We start from the raw sequence: 17,763 nt of genomic DNA, 5'->3' as shown, positions 1-17,763 counted from the left end.
CAATTCAATCAGTCAATGTCACATTGTTGATAATGAATGTCAACTCAACTAACGCTATGGCCTCCTCGTATTCATATCCCGAGTTATTTTTGGCGGGTTTTATATTTACCTTGCCATTTTTATATGAAAAGAGTAATCTTTTCCGGTATTATTTGAAGTTTTTTCTTTACTATGCCTATGTATTAATTACTTGTACTGTATTATTACCAGTTGTATTGTTATATCCAAGGGATGTTACAAATTTAATGTAAGCTATCGATTTTTTACAGTTCATTTTGTTCACAATTTTACTGCAGTTGATATTTATGGCGTAATTTCTTTACAGCGTTGCTTCCAGATTTTGTCGTTATGCTTCGTACATAGTGGGAATAGAATGGGAATTAAGAGGTTTAGAACACTGGGATAATGAGCAGTGCTACATTGTGATATCAAATCACCAAAGCTCATTAGATATATTAGGTAAAAAAAATCCTTTTGGAAAATTTTGTTTATTGTTTTAATATCATAACAAGACATTCGTTTTCTTCTGTAGGTATGTTTGAGATGTGGCCCCGCATGAAGCGATGCACTGTGGTAGCAAAGCGACCACTAATGTTCACTGGAGCTTTTGGTTTTGGAGCATGGCTCTCTGGCCTTGTTTTCATTGACCGCTTAAAAACTGATAAGGCTAGACAGTTGATGAGAGATGCCACAGAGAGAGTAAAGCGAGAGAAGGTAAGGTTTCTTTGTACTAATTGGTTGTTTTCATTTGTTTGCCACCTTTTCATGTTTTGCATCATGGAAAAATATATGTGTAATTGTTCTGCTACAAAAGTACAATTAACAATTACCTTTACACAATGTTATTTACTACTGTTGTTACTTGATCTTAACCATTTCTTGTATGTATTTGAGTAGATAACAGTGCATAAATAACCAGTTGCAGCTTATGTGCTCAATTATTTGTTTTTGCAATTTTAATTTTATTTAATAATAATGTAATGTGCTCTATAGACAATTTAATTTTAGACAAAGTTATGGGTTTTTCCTGAAGGAGCAAGATTCAACAAAGGCACTATACAACCATTCAAGAAAGGAGCTTTTTACTTGGCTATAGATGCGCAGATTCCAATAATGCCTGTTGTGTTTAGCCAGTATTACTTTCTTGATGGTGAAACTAAAACATTTGAACCAGGTTAGAAAATAACTCATTTCACTAAATTGTTGAGTGAGATCATTATCACTTTGTTACCTTATTTCTGACTAGAGGCCGCCCGCGACTTTGTCCGCATGGAAACCCTATCAATCCCGCTTGAACTCCGGGATAAAAAGTAGCCTATATGTTATTCTGGGTCTTCAGCTACCTACATACCAAATTTCATCATAATCGGTTCAGTAGTTTTTGCGTGAAAGATTAACAAACACCCATACTGACATCGTGACATACTCACAAACTTTCGCATTTATAACATTAGTAGGATTCGTAACTGGATGCCTCCTGTTCCAACACCTATCTACATAAGTCTAAATGTGTAACAAATTAAAATATTATGTAAGTCACTTGTTTCACTGATTTTATTGACGAAATTATTATTCAGTGAATATCTAGACAAACATATAATCACAACTTCTTCTATTGCAAAGATATTAAAATAGTGACAGATTGCTTGCTAGGCCATTGCCAAAAAGAAGAGTATAATAAAATAACTATAATTTGTTTATTATTAAAATTTGCTTACTAAGAACAGTGACACATAATAAAGTAAATTTTATATACAAATTTACAAACTAGCTGTGCCCGCAACTTCGTCCGCGTGGAAAAGTTATTTTGGGCATCATTGAAGCCCTCAAAGAAGAAATTTGTACCACCTATAAAAAGCGATAAATTTAGAGCTAACTACAAAAGCAAATCCCACAGGAGCCATAGTTTTTACCCTTTGTCCTTCTCCAGACTCTATGTTATTAGTATAACATAGAGTCTGGAGAACGGACGAAGTCGCGGGCACAGCTAGTGCTGTGCCCGCGACTTCGTCCGTGTGGAATAGTTATTATGGGCATCATTGAAGCCCTCAAGGATGAATAATTTACCCCGAGTTCTTTCACATTTCTGTTTTTTTTTTTTCACATTTTCCATTATTTCTTCGCCCATAATATTTGCAGCATGATGTTATATAGCCTAAAGCCTTCCTTGATAAATGACATATTGAAAACAAAAATAATTTTTTTATTTCCAACCAGTAGAAAAGTTTCTGAGATTAGCGCGTCCAAACAAACAAACTCTTCAGCTTTATAATATTATTAGTATAGAGTATAGATCAAAGTGACTAATACCAGATATTTTTCCTCCATTCTCACTAGTATAAACATAAAAAGTTGATTAAAGTTTTGTTTCTAAAGTGGTAACCATTGATCCCTTTTTATCCCACTACTCCCACTACCGGCCAAGAGTCAAAATGCAATAATCACAAGATTAACCAAAATTAAAAACTAGTTTTTACTCACAGATTTGCCAGCGCAAATTTAGCTATTATATCTATTAAGTATGTATGCTTATTTCCTAAATGTCTTCTTAAATAATTGTAAACTAGCTTTAGCGCTAGGGTATGCTCCTGTGAGAAATTCTATATCTGTACCAAATTTCATGAAAATCAGTCCAGTAGTCATTGTCTTCTTTTTCAATTTGAGTTTATTTGTTACAAACATACAAAAATACAAATCTTTCCTCTTCATTAATAGTGAGGATCACCACAATAAATTATTATAATGTTTCGATTATTGGATTATTTCATTTTGACTCATAGTCTGCGGACGGACGGAAAAGTTAAAAATGAGAAGTTCCAATTGTCTATACTGGGGTACCTTTTTTTCCTATCATACCCAGTCGGGACGACCGGGAATCAATCGGTGGGGCTGTTATAACGGTAAAAAACATTCAAAACAAGGGCATCATTGGTTACTAACCTACGATTTTTTTACATGGGTAGATATATGAACCAATATCATAAATTAATAAAAAAACTAATCATTTAATTAAATCGGAATTACGTTACTTAATTCTTTAAAATAAATATTTACTTTTTAATTCTGCAGGAAAAGTGGTGATAACAACTTTGCCTCCTATACCTACTAAAGGAATGACACATGATGACTTGGATGCCCTCTCTGAGCGGGCCCGGCAGCAAATGATTGATGTTTTCAATGAAAGCTCCAAAGATTTAGTTATACAAAACAAGGTTGTTGTGTAAATGACACTTCCTCATTTCTAGAATTAAGCTAAACTATTCCATATAATATCAATAATTGTACAAAAGGGAACAAAGTCATGCCCTATGGAATATTACCTCTAGCTAGTGTACACCTCGGTGTTGTATTGTTTCTATTTAAAATTTTTTTTTTCTAGTCACATAGTACCTGTTTGTTTTACTCGCTATTGAGTTCCATTATATTTTGTTATTTAATTATTGTTACTATTAGTTAGGTATAATGATTAATTCTACAACTATTGTTGTTCGTATATTTTCTCATGGAATCTAGTCAAAATGAACTTTCTAACCTGATATTTTTTTTTATAAACTTTGATTAGCATTTTTGGCTGTGTCTATTTGGGTGGTATTCAATGAATGTCTTTAATCAATGTGATAGACTCCTTTTTTAATTTCAATTCTTTACCTTATTGCTAACACATAAGATTCAGAATTGCAGCAGTCTCCGATTGCTACTCATTATATGCAACATGTTTGACAAATATCTTACTTATTGGCACAAAGATTTGTGCAAATAAGCAAGATATGTATTGCGTGTGGCATAGGTCAAAATTTGTGAAATTATGGAAGCATGTCCCTAATATTAAGTTGGAATAACAGAATTTGTTTAAGGTTAGTTTTTTTTTAAAGCCGGGTTTATGGTATCAAATAGATAAATCGCAATACAGTGTAGTATTAAAACAGTTACCACTTCCAGAACTTTTGTTTTCGGTGCTATTGCAATTTATCAATTATCTTTTAACTGTGTAATAAAAAACTAGCTCTAAATGGGATATCACCCTTTACCAATACATAAGTGTCTTGAATTGTGAGGTTGTGAGTGTGCGATAGCGTATTTTCAAGTCAACCAATTTATAATTTTGCTTTAAAAACAAAAAAATTAAATGTACTAAAACTAACTAAACGTTTAGTGGTTGTAAAACATTCACAATTTTTTGCTTGCTGTGGCTATTGTTAGGATAAATCAAAACAAACTTTAGGCACATAAAAGTAACTATCATAATTTCATAAATAAAATATTATAACACAGTAAAAAAATTCTCACTGTATTATTATTATGAGTGTATAAAATATGAGTAGGTAATTGAATTTGTATAAAATCTCTTGTTATGTGCGGTCAAAATTTAATTTCAAACAGATAAATTGATCGCTGCGCTTAAAAAGAAATAATCTTCGGTATTTGTCCCTGGATATGTTAAATATGATAATGCGTAGTTACACAGTAAAGTATGACACATAATAATTTTAATACTAAAATGGAGGAATGTTGTGTAATTAATAAGGTTATATAATTATTAAGATATTTTTTTTTTTTTTCAAGAATTCAATATCTTTGGTAACACATCACAAATCATATGATTGCTGGACTTTTCAATTGCTTTAAAGTAAGTAGCTACAAACTAGATTAGAAACAATATTAAAAATTTCCTTAAAGTATGAAATACATAGTTTTACACTTTTGGTAATATCATACCTACAAAATAAACACTAATCAGGTATAACTTTCAATGATATGTACAACACAAAATTAAATTGAAACCGCTTGTAGCAGCAGTGTGAAAATAAAGAAATACCTTGACTCATTTATGCATGTTTTATTTTAAAAGTGAAGATACTTTAAAATAACATAAATGTATCCTCATAATTATTATATTCTTTTCTATTTTATTAATTAATTTAACAATTTTTATTAGTCTTCCCATGAGTCCCCCCATCCTTCATTTTCGTCCTCGTGATTATCTGGGACAAAATTTAACTTACTACTAAAATCTTGAATAAGGTTATTTTGGGAAACATTTACAATATTAGGTTTTTCTATAACAGGTTTCATGTCTGCAAAGAAATCAAAGTCTTCATTACTCTTCTTACGACTGTCCACCTTCTGGTTTTTAATATCCAATTCAGATATATCTACAATGTTTTTCTTTGCTTCCAAAGCTGCCTTTTGCAAATGAGTTGTTCTTAAACTACTAACATTTGATAACGTTATTGGTATAACTTCATTGTGATGAAGTTGGTTATCAACTAAATTGACTTTTACATTGATATCTTCAGACTCTGCTAATGTAAGCTTGTGGTTTGTATTATCCCAGTCACTCCAGTCTTCTTCACTGTTACCTTTATTCATAGCAGATTCCATAATTGTTATCTCGTCATCAATAGATTCTCCCCCAACAGGTGATGGCCTTTCTATCAATGTTAATGACGTTTCTATGTACCCCGATTCTTGCATTTCATTTCCATTGTTAAATGCAGTTTCAGAACATGGTAAATCTCGTAAGGGTTTCTTCGTTGAGAATATGTCTTTTTCATACAATTTATCACCTGTGGCTTTTGACTTAGGTCTCCCATCTGTAAAGAATTTTGATCGCTGGCCACCAATTACCGTGCTAGCTCCTAATATTGGCACTAATTCACTTAAACAGATAAGTGTTGCTGATACTAAATTGTCATCAATATCTTTGATACCCAGTAGGAGCTGAAATATATATTTTTATTCATTTATACTACAAAAATTTGTTAGTATGCATATAGTTATGAAATCTTTCATGCAAAAGCTACATAGGAATAATATAGGTGCTAATATATATTTTTTAAATTTCATTTAATACACAAGCAGTACTTATGATGATACTACGGAACTAAAACTTAATACTTAAATCTTGCGCAACTGATCTGTGAGACTAAAATTATTACAAACTAAAATAAGTATATAATAATTTCTGTTCAACTATCTCAGGAACAAATTTAAATAAGAGAAGACCAATTCATTGCTGTTTTAATGTCAGAACCTGTCCTTAATAACTATGAAATGGAATTTTTAAACATATAAAGAATCATACCTCTGGAAGAATATGCTGAGACAACTCTTCGTGTGAGAAGACATGAACAAATTTTGAAAAATGGGATAGTAATAATAATCTAATTTGACTGTCCCTCACACCAAATAGTTGTATTAATCTGGGCTTTACATGTTCCTTGAATACACCAAGGTTGAATAATCCAGGTTGATCGCAATTTTGAGACCGCTCTGTAAATTAAAAAACATTTTTGTTACATAGTTATATTGTGATTGTCAAAAGCGTTACCTAGGAATTGTACGGTAGGTAAATACTTTTTACAGTACGGTCAGGTCAGGCTTTTAAGTTACCTGTCCGGCCAAATTTACAGTTTTCGGCCAGTCAAGCATTTATGGCGTAGTCATCCTCTCAGGTTTTACAGTATTTTCGATCTAAGAAAAATTTTGAACGTAACAGGCGCGATCAAAGAAAATTCTCTTGAATTGAAGGTTATCTATGAGTGATATATAGATAGTGAGTAATATATAAGAATAGCTCTGACTCTAATTACCATTTTTAGGTTTGAGAATATAAGGAATAACGTCTTTTCGCGCTGTTTGATCCAACATCGTCAGTCTAGACAGCAAAAGACCACTAAGTTGTTTGGCAACAGTCTCCTCATCATAACATTTAAGATTCTCCAAAATGTTACTGAAGAACTGACATTTTTCTTCTTCATTTTTCAGTGGCAAAAAGTTTAAAAACTTATAGATGGTTATAAATTCATGGTTGAAGAAATTGTGTTGAAGTACAATTGACAAGCTTGGTCTATGCGTGGGATCACGGTGTTGAAGAAGCTCCTGACAATATTTTTTAAATTCCCTTAAATGTGGTACTTCATCTGCAAAAAAAAATATTCTCTAATTAACTAACTTTTAATGATTTCAAGACTCAAGATATATATAACTGGCTAACATTTTTTGAAATTTCTTTTTAATAACGGGAGTCTGTTATTAACCTTCAAATTTCTTTTATTCCCATTAATTTGCACATATATGAATAAACAGGCCAAGTTCAGCTTTTAATAAATACCGAATATATTAAATTCATAATACAATAAATTCTAGTTCCAATAAATACCCATACCAAATTTAATCATTTTAGTAAGTTGTTAAGTTAATCCGCGGCCAAATGAACATGGTGAAATCCTTGGTCTGTCAGATTCAGAACCCAAAGAATTAAAAGCATCTGTGGTCGAACGGTTTTTTTTTATATTAATATTTTAGGATGTACATTAAATTTGTATATGTAACCAAAATATTTACCCTCTTTATTATTCTTATAGACATCTTCTACCAGAATAGCAAACCCATACTGATCAATTGTGGTATTTGTCTCAAAAGAATCTTCATTAGGATCTATTGCTTTATCATATCTGAAAAAAATTATAAAAAGCATTGTAAAATACAATTTTTTATGCTGGGCTTCTGTCCCTACATTGCTCCTGAATAAATATTCTAGGGAAATGCAATTTCGGTCAAATTGGTCCAGTAGTTTTTAAGTTTATTAATTACAAACAAACATATAAATATTTTCTCATCAGCATGGATGCATAGCAAAATTATTTCAAAATACCAAGGTAATAGTTTGGTGTCATATACCTGTGAATTCTAGCATGTTTCAAATATGCAGATGTCAAATCAGTGAAAGGGCAAAGATATTGTAGGCCACCAAGTTTCCACTGTCCATCCCCTGTTACATATATTGCTGACATGCTTACATTGTTATGTGACATACCCGCCTGAAATTATTTAAAATATAAAAATCATGGATACAATCAAAGTAAATCAGATTAAAAATGAAAATATAATAAATCTCATAATAAACTAGCTGTGCCCGCGACTTCGTCCGCGTGAAATAGTTATTTTGAGCATTATTGAAGTCCTCAAGGATGAATAATTTTCCTCGTTTTTTTCACATTTTCCATTATTTCTTCGCTCCTTATAGTTGCAGCGTGATGTTATATAGCCTAAAGCCTTCCTTGATAACTGGTCTATTCAACACAAAAATTTTCAAATCGAACCAATAGTTCCTGAGATTAGCGCGTTCAAACAAACAAACTCTTCAGCTTTATAATATTAGTATAGATATCATTACTAACTTGCTAGCCTTCTGCCTATGTGATGGGCTTGCAATTGCAACCTATCACAATCTCTGAAATAGGTACTTTGTGAAATAGACTGTATTTCTCCATAAGTTCATAAGGAGTGAAATAACTAAATAGGTAATATAAATAATTAAATATGTTGTTGCCACATCTTTGAAATGTAGCCATTGTACTCCTGAGGCAACCTGGTAACTTAATTAGTTTGCTAAATCATACCGCTAAATCTTATAATCGGTTATTGAATAAAGATTCAAACCTATAAAAAGAAATACAAATTCAGTTTCTGTTCTGAGTATGTGGATAAACAAGTGTTCATTTTAACGTAAGACATATTTAAAAAACCAATTAATTATTACCTGTTCATGTAAGAATACCAATGCCCTCAAAATATTGTTAAGCCCTATACATTTCTGTAATGGTGTCTGAGCTGTCAAGACTTGGCTTAGAGGCTGCACAAACTCTGTAGCTAGGTGAAAAATTGATCTTTGCTGCCATGCTGATATATAGTGAACAATACATGGGTGGCGATATTTAAGCAAATTCTGTAAATAAGAAATCTGCTCAGTGCATGTGATTAATTTATTAGTACACTAGCTGTTGCTGAGAATCTTAATAAAAAAACCATATCCTGTGTATTGAAGGTGGGAGAGAAATTCTAGTTTATTAGTTTATAAGTTGGACCATGCCAAACATAGTTTTCACAGGTATTTTTAGAAAGTTCATAGAAAATCCTTTGGAAACATACATTCCTTTTTTCGGGATGAAAGATCTTCATACTTTATCCACTCAACCAATATTAAATTTTTGCATGTACTTAGAAGAAAGGTATTAATACTGCATACTTCGCACTAGGTACTTAAAAAGTATTTATTTACTGTTCCCAAGGGACATTTTCACGGAAGCATCTGCAGAGAAATTTTATCACAATAATTCCTAAATTATGAAAGTGCCTGTGTTTCTCTAATAAATTAACAAGAGAAAAAAATTAAGTTCCTTTGAATAATATTTTTAAGGATAAAATTGAAACCTTTGCTTCCACATGCACTGTTCCTGTATCCATTTAAACACCAACATGAACGTTCTAGCCGAGGGCTGCAGTCAACAGTACCTACCACTTAAAATATTTTATGTTATTTTAGAATCTATAAATACAATGATCATAATCTGTATAGAACACGTCACTGAATTTAATAAGCAATATATTATGTGCAACTTTAGTGGCGGTTTCGGAGCTATTAAGAGTTTATATTGACAAAGGCTGGTTTCATTCGTCTAAAACTTAATTGTATTTTACATAATATTACCAAGACGAATGATAGACTATCTATCTATCTATCTATAGACCTACCTAGGTCAATATATATAATAGTCAATAGATATAGTTATACCTATAACACTTAAGATTTAATCGCACAAGATGAGATCAAAAGCGATTGAATAAAACGACACCATCCGAAGCTGAACATTAAATTTATGTATTATATTAAATGTGACACAAGTCGGGAAGGTGTGACACAAACAGCAGTCTGTTAAATATAAAGAAATAAAAACTGATGAAACCGAAACATAGACATACAACAAAAAGCATAGATTCCTTTCCTACCTGTGCCACACTATATCCAAACTTGTGTCACTCACCGATTCCGCATCTCATAACAAATTACCCACATCGCACTGATAGCTTCTCGTAAATCAGTTCATAAAAACAGCATTTATGGAATAAATTAATAAAACAAATAATACATAAAATCCTGATTAAAATAGTCGACATTCAACTATTTATATCTTAATTAACAGGTGGTCCTAAAGTGTTGATAAACACGCAAGAGATTTGTACTGTTTTTATCCAACATTTTGACAGAATTAAGTTGCATATGAGCATTTTTTTGTAAGAGATTAGTTTTCCAGCAAATGCGTGAGTGGACATACTGTTTTCATGAACCTATAGGTTTAAATTAAGTGAACAAACATTAAAATTTGCAATATTTAATCAGAAAGAAAAATATATAAATAAAATTCTTTATAAAATATTCAGCAGTTCATTAATAATTTTAACATACAATTTGGCATTGACGTATTCATCCCTTACATTAAGGTTTTTGAAGTGCTTTTTTTCCAGATTCCTGGGTGAACTCTACAAGATAGATCAAAATAATGTACTAAATATTGTATACATTGACGGCCTCTGTGGCGCAGCAGTAGTACGCTTGTCTGTGACTCCGGAGGTCCCGGGTTCGAATCCCGGCCAGGGCATGATGAGAAAAGAACTTTTTCTGATTGGCCTGGGTCTTGGATGTTTATCTATATAAGTATTTGTTATAAAATATAGTATCGTTGAGTTAGTATCTCGAAACACAAGTTTCGAACTTACTTTGAGGCTAACTCAATCTGTGTAATATATTTATTTATACCTTAAAAAGGTCCACAAAAAAGTCCACAATGGTATATGTTTATCTCTTGAGGATAGCCCTTTACAACATGTAATTTTAGAACTCTTGGAAGACAATTTGATGATCAGAAGCAGCCATATGTATATGTAGCACTTACTTCTTCTAATGATAAAAGGATGTTTGTAATCAGTTTAGAAGTTTTTGATTTTATTCATTATAAACATACAAAAATACAAATATTTTCCTCATTATTAATAGAGTGCATTACAAGGGTTACCGAGAAGATGAATAGATATGCACTCTATAATAATAACTCTCCCAAAAAGATAACAAAATATGCAGTAAGAAAACAAGTACATAATTGCAATAACACAAAAGCAATGGCAAAATTTTCATAAAAACTATTGTCCAGAGGTATATTTTTTAAAAGAAGTGACTAGGTATACTTTACATTTGAAAACTTCTCTAGAGGAGTAGACACAGCCCACAGAGGGCCCAAAGCTGCTTGTCCTTTGAATACTGATACTGAGCCATCACCCTTTAAACTAAAATATCGGCAACTATCTTTTATTGTGGCCTGATACTGTGACCAAAAATCTGTCAATTCCACTGCGTTTTCCTCGATTTCTAAGCCACGCAATTGAGAACTCTCGTTGCCCATCATGTAATCACTAACTCACTATAATATCAAATTTATTTTAAACTATTAATTATTGTTTCCTTTCGTTTTACCATGAAATATTTAAGTACCTATTCTATCTATACAGGTTAGATAGAAAATATATAAACATTTAATTTAATTTCTCTGGTTAGTTCTTATAATCCCTTATTTTTTTTTCAAATATCCATTTGTCATTGTCAAAGGTACGTATCCATATCAACTTTCGTTCGGAAATAAGCTCCCAGAGGACCCCGACTTTGTGCGACCTAAGTCTGACCGACTTGAACAGACTGGATTGAACGAACGAACAATAAAAAATATAGACAGTTCAAGGCGATCCACTAGTAGTTTTAACTTCCCTCTCACTCCATTTCCAGGTTAACAGCAGAGTAAGAACAAGAGTATGCCATTGCCCGCGAAGCGTGCGTAAACAGTTAAACGGCGCAGCGCAGTGGAACGTGTCACTGACTGACGACTAGCGACTAACGGTGGCACGCTGCACTGCGCCGTGAGTGCCGTTTAATTATCTACGTCATGACTCGTGAACTCAGATCTCGCAAATACTTTAATTTTTTTTTATTGTGAGTATCTCAAAACGACTCTTAAAAGATTGTTGCCACACAAACTTAAAAATTTTTTTGACAGAACCTTTAATATTTCATCAAAATCAGACCAGCGGTTCGAAAGTCGCGTTTAAATTAAACATACATACTTACTAAAAATCTACCTCGCCCGAATCCTTAATAAAAAAAACGCATTCTATGTCAATGTCAATTGAACCGATTCAGATTTCTAGTCCCAGATGCCAAACCAAACTGATCTATCAAATCAATACAAAAATTTTTAGAATATCAGGGAATAAAAATGAATTCTATAATTAAAAAGACAATTTTGTCAAATCCATATACCGTTCGTAAGACGGTTGGAATATTTTGCAATGCTGTGCGAAACCGTATGTTAGAATTTAATCGGTATTGATACTTTTATATAAAATAAAAGTACCTACATACTTAGTTACGTCACATTTCTTACAGATTGGAATTATCAGTACAAACCGGGTCCCTATCCCAAGACAATGGAAGAGCGGGCTGCTGCCGCTAAAAAGTATGGCATGACTTTGGAGGAATATCATCCGTATCCCGAGGATATGGGTTATGGAGATTACCCTAAATTACCCGATATTGGAGCAGATTCAAAAGATCCATTCTATCCCTACGACTGTCCGGAATTGAAAAGAAACTTCAATGAACCGGTTTGTTATTCTGCACAATATTTCTTATTCTCATTAAAAAGCATTTCCTTATTACCTACCTACACTTTGCTTCTTCATTCAGTGTTATTGTTTAGTAGTCTTGTGGACCATGTATGATTAGCGCTGTAAAATTATATTTGCTATATTGTATCATAGTTTAAAACAATCTCTTCATGCATCTGTCCCTATGTCTGTATGTATGTAGCTAGAGCTTTAAAACTTTTTTTTATCAATGTAGACATTTTTTCTTGCAGTACATTTCAATTTAAAAGAAAAGTTGCAACCATGTTAATGAATGTGTAAGTTAGGCTTTTCTCTTAAAGTTGTTTTTTGTCATCGTCACAATGTTAAATTTCTTTGTTTACTCTGTTTTTTTTCCTAGTTTTGAATGATTTTATTTTTTCATGTCAAACTAACAGCCCCAATATTGTTTACTAATCTGTGAATAACGGTGTGGGCTATATTGTTACTACTTTGGCATATAATAACTTTTAATATGTCTTTATAATATAGCTGTTTGTTATTCCAAATGAATAAATAAAATAAAATAAAAACTACAAAATTGATTTTGATGTGGTTTTTTTTAATAGAATGGTTCAAGAGGAAGTTTGTATGCATTAATGCTATCCAAATGGATGCTGGATAGGCAGGTCACTAGTTATGGCTATAAAATTTAAAATAGGTAACTTTATCTCTTTTCAATCTAAGAGTACCATTATATTTTTTATCATCAATTGATGACACAATATGGCAAACAAGATAATACTTTGGGTAAGATGCTATACTAGGTTGTAGACTAATTGATTATAGGATTGTGTCCATAAAATCCTGGTGTCTTCTTTGGGAGAGTGCTCATTAAGGATAAGATGATGATTCAGTTCTTTTTTTACAGATGCATATTCAATCAGAGATAATTGGAGAAGATCGTTACGACATCAGTATGAAACCTAGGTTCTCAGTTTTGAGACAGTGCATGTGGTTTTTTGGAGTTCTTGGAGCTTCATTCACATTATATTTATATCTGGAAGATTATAAAATTGGTAGACCTGTAACTGTCAAACAGTATCCCCATGAAGGACCCCATTACCTATTTGCGCCTAAATAGATGCAATATCAAATTTTTGCTTATTTATATAGTCAAAAGTTAATAGCGACATTAAAATATTAAACAAACATAAAATTAAATGTTGTTTATTTATGCAGATATCCATCCACTATGTACTTTATCCTAAAAATATGTTTTTAATTAGGTAAGAAGAATAAATGACTTTTTAAACAGGAAAACTAAATTGCTGTATTACAGAATGATCCTAGTGTTGCCAATTGATAGTCCACTATCAATAGATGAGTAAAGTGAATTAATAAAATCTATAAAGGATAGTATCAATAGTCCTATTAATACTTTCCTTATTATTGTTTATGCCTATCAATAGTGAACTGGGTTCTTCCCCTACCTGCTCTCCTTAAATAAATACTCATGAATTCCAGCTCACTATCGATAGCTGAAATATATCAATATTATAAATAGTATCGATAGTAAAACTGTAGATAATTTGGCAAGGATAAATGATACAAATATTTAAAAAGAACCATCAATAACTATGAGTATAAAAATATTATGGTCATACTTATAAAATATGTACGTTAAATTATAGTACAGTACAGTACATACAGTATTTAAGATCCTGATATTTTAAAAGTGTTAAAATAATATCATTTACATAAACAAAAACCAAACATTGCATTTTGTAGTTATTTAAATAATCTGAATGGTCTATTGAAACAGCCTCCATGATGGTTGAATAATTTCTGATAAAATTGATGTGGCTCCCCAACTTCATAATAAAGCTCTTGGATTTCATCTTGAACTTCACACAAAAGATTTGGAATTTTGACTTCTACAATTATTTATAAATACTAGTAAAGTATTCATCTTCCAAGTCATAGAGGTCTGCTGCAATTTCATCACGTAAAGACATCAGTTTTTGGTCACACTCCTGTTGTTTGGTGCGGAAGAGTTTGGAGTTTTGAGTAATTGCTTCATTAACTGATGGAAAATCATTCAATATTAAATACTGTTTGATATCAGATACTAGTTTCATTAATGATTCCCCAGCTCGCACTGTAAAAAAAAGACAATTTAAAACAGAATCACATGCCTTCTATGTACCAAAATAAATTCAAATTTGAGTATAATACAATAATATACTTGTGTTACGAGATACCAACCCAATGATATATTTAATAATGAATATCCAAGACCCAGGCCCATCAGACAAGGTTGTTTCTCATCCTGGCCCTGGCTGAGATTTGTACCTGGGACCTCTGGTATCACAAATAAGCGCATAACCACTAAGCTACAGAGGCAGTGTTGAGTAGGAACCTAAATCATGAATATGAAATATATTTACCTATATTAGCAGCTCGGACTTGCATTTCAAATGTATCTTGCTCTATTTGTGTCATTCTATTCAGTTGGGATTCATTCTCCCCTCTTTCTCCTTTAGCCAACCTTATTATTTCTAAAAAGAAATAAATGATAAATAGACTGTACACTACATATCCACACTAATATTATAAATGCAAAAGATATTCCATTAAAACTTTCACAGCTATGTTGCTGGACCAATTTTGTTGAAATTTGTTTAACATAAAGTTGAATATCTGAGTTTATTTTTTACAAATCGTCCCTCAAAGGACTACTTATAAATTTGGGGAATGACTGTATGAAAATTGCTTTCACTGCATTAATTTTGATATTTTGTGTATATGTATCAAACTTCACTATTTCTATAAATAGTTATTTAGACCAGAGTTCAAAAATAAAAATACATAAAATATGGGTTTTTTGGTTTTTTATTGCCTTTTGGTTATGGAACTGTAAAGTAAATGTATAAATTGTGAAATTCTTCTTGTGGGGCTGGCCAACTTTTTACATCATTGCATGTTGTCATTATTTTTATTATTTGGCCACATTTATCAATCCTTTGACAAGACAAGGAAGGTCCAGAATGGTTAATTTGGGTAGAACATGTTGAGTAACATCTACTTACATAGGATTTAAATTATTCCAGATTTATAATAAAAAAGAAATAGGTGAAATATTTGTTTTATAAACAGACTTCAAATGTTGTCGTTCATGTGTAATGGTGTATTTTTTTGCCAAATATATATTTTCTCATATTCTATGTGTATAGTTTCTTTTGATCTATACACTCTACGTTATAGAACAATACGTCTTTAATAACGTTAATGACCTAAGAAAAAACGCACATAATAATATGAGTAGACAATTCATACACAACCGGTAAGTCTCACGTCCACTGCTGATAGGCCTCCACCAATCATTTTCACCTCGCTCTGTTGGAAGCAAAATTCATTCAACGTTTCGCCGCGACTTCAGGCCTGTTGTCGGTACATCATGCTGGAAATTTCTCGGTAAAATACTTGAAATAAACTGAAATGAATACCATACCTTCAAAATTTTCTAGCATACTTTTGACGTCTTCTTTAAGTCTTGTTGTATACGATTTCAGCAAAGCTTCTTTATTTTGGGGAAGATTTCTGTGCATTATATATAACTAATAATAGTGTAAGGCAAATATTTTTAGAGAACGGAGGATAAGTGAAGAAAATCAAAACGAATATCTTTTACTTTACACCACAAAATAAGTAGAAATATGTATCTTTAAAACAGCTGTTCATTCTCGCGCGAGTGCTCTCGCCTCGCTACTTGACGGTCAGTCAGTGTCAGAAAGGGTGCGCACTTTTTTGGGACATGAAAAATTTCGCCGATTTTTGACTTGACATTAAACAAAAAATGTTTACCAACCATTGCGCTTGGAAGTGCCCTAAGCATGTACTTTTCCTGCATACCTAAATAAATAAACCGGGTGACCAACATGGCGGCCTAGAGATGTTCACTTGTTCTTCGATTCCCGTTCTTCATTTTATCGATGGATGAGTGAGTTAACCCTTCTTTGCATGGTGATGGAAATTTCAATCATAACATTTAGTGAAGAAAAAAAGGTACTCAAAAACTGTAAACTTTAAATTTGTTGTTGCTGGCAACTTTATAAATGACTATTGCGTACAACAAAACCCTAGTACCAGTCTACTAGAAGAAGAATTACAATAAAAAAAAAGAAAGGTCACTTCGGTGTAAATTTCCCAAATGTAAAGGCTATTCCACAATTTCGTGTAATCAATGTGAAGTTAATTTGTGGTTGAATAAAAATAATAATTGTTTTTTAAATTATCATTTAGAATAAAGGAGATTAAGTAAACAATATCTTTTGACTTATTTAGTAATGAGTTATATATGTAACAATGTATAATGATGTAAATTTTTATCACTGTTTTTTAAATAATTCAAATTCTTATTTATACTAGGATTTTTTTAAATATTTTTCCTTTAATCTAGAGCATTAATTACATCAACCTGATTTATTTTAAAAGAAATAGGAAAAATCATGCAATGAAGGGTTAAGATTGTTCATGTCCGATCACAGCTGTACCTAAAGTTTAATACGTCTGTTCTATATCCTAACTATTTTGGCTATAATCTAAGGTCCAACAATATTCTATCTATCACCAATGTCATTCTGATAAAAAGTGTTTGGAAATCAAATATAATTAATACCCTATGATTCAGATTATAGTTAAACCGCTGGACCGTTTGTGATGAAATTAGGTGTGGTACATCCACGTTAAATACGAGATTTCAAATTAAGGTTACTCTTTTGGTAAATAAATCAATCCTCCAATCAATAGGCTGCAATTAGTGATATATAAATGATATCAATAACCAAGAGATAAAAATTCCCAATTGTTATATTTAATTAACAATTGGGTAACATTTCCCAATTGTTAATAAAACAAAGTGCATTATTTATGTACGTTAATCTTTATTTACAAATTCATTTACATATTTTTAAAAAACGATTCAAGGTTAAGCCTTAAAAAGTCAACATAACTTACTTATGTATCTACTACAACTTCATCCTTTTCGCCATCGCGTGTTAGCCTGGGCTAGAGTCTCTCACGCTGTCTTCGTCTGACATGGGTCTAGCTTTCCGTCATTTATCCTCCCATTTTGTTCGGTTCGCAGTGACATGGGCACGTATATAATAATTTGCAACGTCACACTAATCTCTTTACAGGCGGAGATGGCATAGCGAGACAGTTCTTTCCCAGAAAGTGAGCAAGCTTCCGCAACAGGTGGCCGTAATAGCATAGGCGTTTCTCTTTTTACTACTTCTGCTTTCAAAG

At 32.0% G+C, this 17,763-nt stretch overlaps 4 protein-coding genes across 4 annotated transcripts in view; 2 read left to right on the top strand and 2 right to left on the bottom strand.

Moving 5' to 3' along the window:
• LOC106129418 (1-acyl-sn-glycerol-3-phosphate acyltransferase alpha) overlaps positions 1-3,508 on the top strand; it is a 31,311-nt gene extending 27,803 nt beyond the window's left edge. The window contains exons 3-7 of the mRNA XM_060954436.1: positions 49-247; positions 326-459; positions 533-714; positions 1,009-1,174; positions 3,070-3,508. Of these exons, the coding sequence (XP_060810419.1) occupies positions 57-247; positions 326-459; positions 533-714; positions 1,009-1,174; positions 3,070-3,224 (828 nt within the window). The 5' untranslated portion in view covers positions 49-56 and the 3' untranslated portion in view covers positions 3,225-3,508. The remainder of the gene's footprint in view (positions 1-48; positions 248-325; positions 460-532; positions 715-1,008; positions 1,175-3,069) is intronic.
• Positions 3,509-4,822: 1,314 nt separating this feature from the next.
• On the bottom strand, positions 4,823-11,454 carry LOC106129417 (protein-associating with the carboxyl-terminal domain of ezrin). Its single transcript, XM_013327973.2, has 7 exons — positions 11,031-11,454; positions 8,546-8,731; positions 7,684-7,823; positions 7,348-7,457; positions 6,594-6,923; positions 6,086-6,273; positions 4,823-5,721 (listed from the first exon to the last, which is right to left on the bottom strand). The coding sequence occupies exons 1-7, from the start codon at positions 11,241-11,243 to the stop codon at positions 4,933-4,935; spliced, it is 1,956 nt and encodes a 651-aa protein (XP_013183427.2). The 5' UTR covers positions 11,244-11,454; the 3' UTR covers positions 4,823-4,932.
• A 577-nt stretch (positions 11,455-12,031) lies between these two features.
• Positions 12,032-13,677, top strand: LOC106129460 (NADH dehydrogenase [ubiquinone] 1 beta subcomplex subunit 8, mitochondrial). The gene is made up of 3 exons (XM_013328027.2): positions 12,032-12,192; positions 12,275-12,492; positions 13,385-13,677. Exons 1-3 carry the CDS (start codon positions 12,105-12,107, stop codon positions 13,595-13,597), a joined length of 519 nt encoding a protein of 172 aa, XP_013183481.2. The 5' UTR covers positions 12,032-12,104; the 3' UTR covers positions 13,598-13,677.
• Positions 13,668-16,328, bottom strand: LOC106129461 (mediator of RNA polymerase II transcription subunit 22). The gene is made up of 3 exons (XM_013328028.2): positions 15,968-16,328; positions 14,904-15,014; positions 13,668-14,614 (listed from the first exon to the last, which is right to left on the bottom strand). Exons 1-3 carry the CDS (start codon positions 16,062-16,064, stop codon positions 14,397-14,399), a joined length of 426 nt encoding a protein of 141 aa, XP_013183482.1. The 5' UTR covers positions 16,065-16,328; the 3' UTR covers positions 13,668-14,396.
• Positions 16,329-17,763: the final 1,435 nt, after the last annotated feature.

Source organism: Amyelois transitella, chromosome 4 (assembly GCF_032362555.1).
Source record: "Amyelois transitella isolate CPQ chromosome 4, ilAmyTran1.1, whole genome shotgun sequence".
Taxonomy (NCBI): Eukaryota; Metazoa; Arthropoda; class Insecta; order Lepidoptera; family Pyralidae; genus Amyelois; species Amyelois transitella.
This window is presented reverse-complemented; position numbering and strand designations above follow the sequence as displayed.

What these genes read in the sequence shown, in the direction of transcription:
- LOC106129417 (XM_013327973.2), bottom strand. Translation starts at nt 11,243, where the DNA reads ATGATGGGCAACGAGAGTTCTCAATTGCGTGGCTTAGAAATCGAGGAA. An exon ending in TGGTATTCTTACATGAACAG is followed by an intron (nt 7,824 to 8,545) that starts GTAATAATTAAT and finishes AAATAATTTCAG; the next exon opens with GCGGGTATGTCACATAACAA. An exon ending in CTATAAGAATAATAAAGAGG is followed by an intron (nt 6,924 to 7,347) that starts GTAAATATTTTG and finishes TTTTTTTTGCAG; the next exon opens with ATGAAGTACCACATTTAAGG.
- LOC106129460 (XM_013328027.2), top strand. Translation starts at nt 12,105, where the DNA reads ATGAATTCTATAATTAAAAAGACAATTTTGTCAAATCCATATACCGTT. An exon ending in TTGCAATGCTGTGCGAAACC is followed by an intron (nt 12,193 to 12,274) that starts GTATGTTAGAAT and finishes CATTTCTTACAG; the next exon opens with ATTGGAATTATCAGTACAAA. An exon ending in AAAGAAACTTCAATGAACCG is followed by an intron (nt 12,493 to 13,384) that starts GTTTGTTATTCT and finishes CTTTTTTTACAG; the next exon opens with ATGCATATTCAATCAGAGAT.
- LOC106129461 (XM_013328028.2), bottom strand. Translation starts at nt 16,064, where the DNA reads ATGCACAGAAATCTTCCCCAAAATAAAGAAGCTTTGCTGAAATCGTAT. An exon ending in TATGCTAGAAAATTTTGAAG is followed by an intron (nt 15,015 to 15,967) that starts GTATGGTATTCA and finishes ATTTCTTTTTAG; the next exon opens with AAATAATAAGGTTGGCTAAA. An exon ending in AGTCCGAGCTGCTAATATAG is followed by an intron (nt 14,615 to 14,903) that starts GTAAATATATTT and finishes TTTTTTTTACAG; the next exon opens with TGCGAGCTGGGGAATCATTA.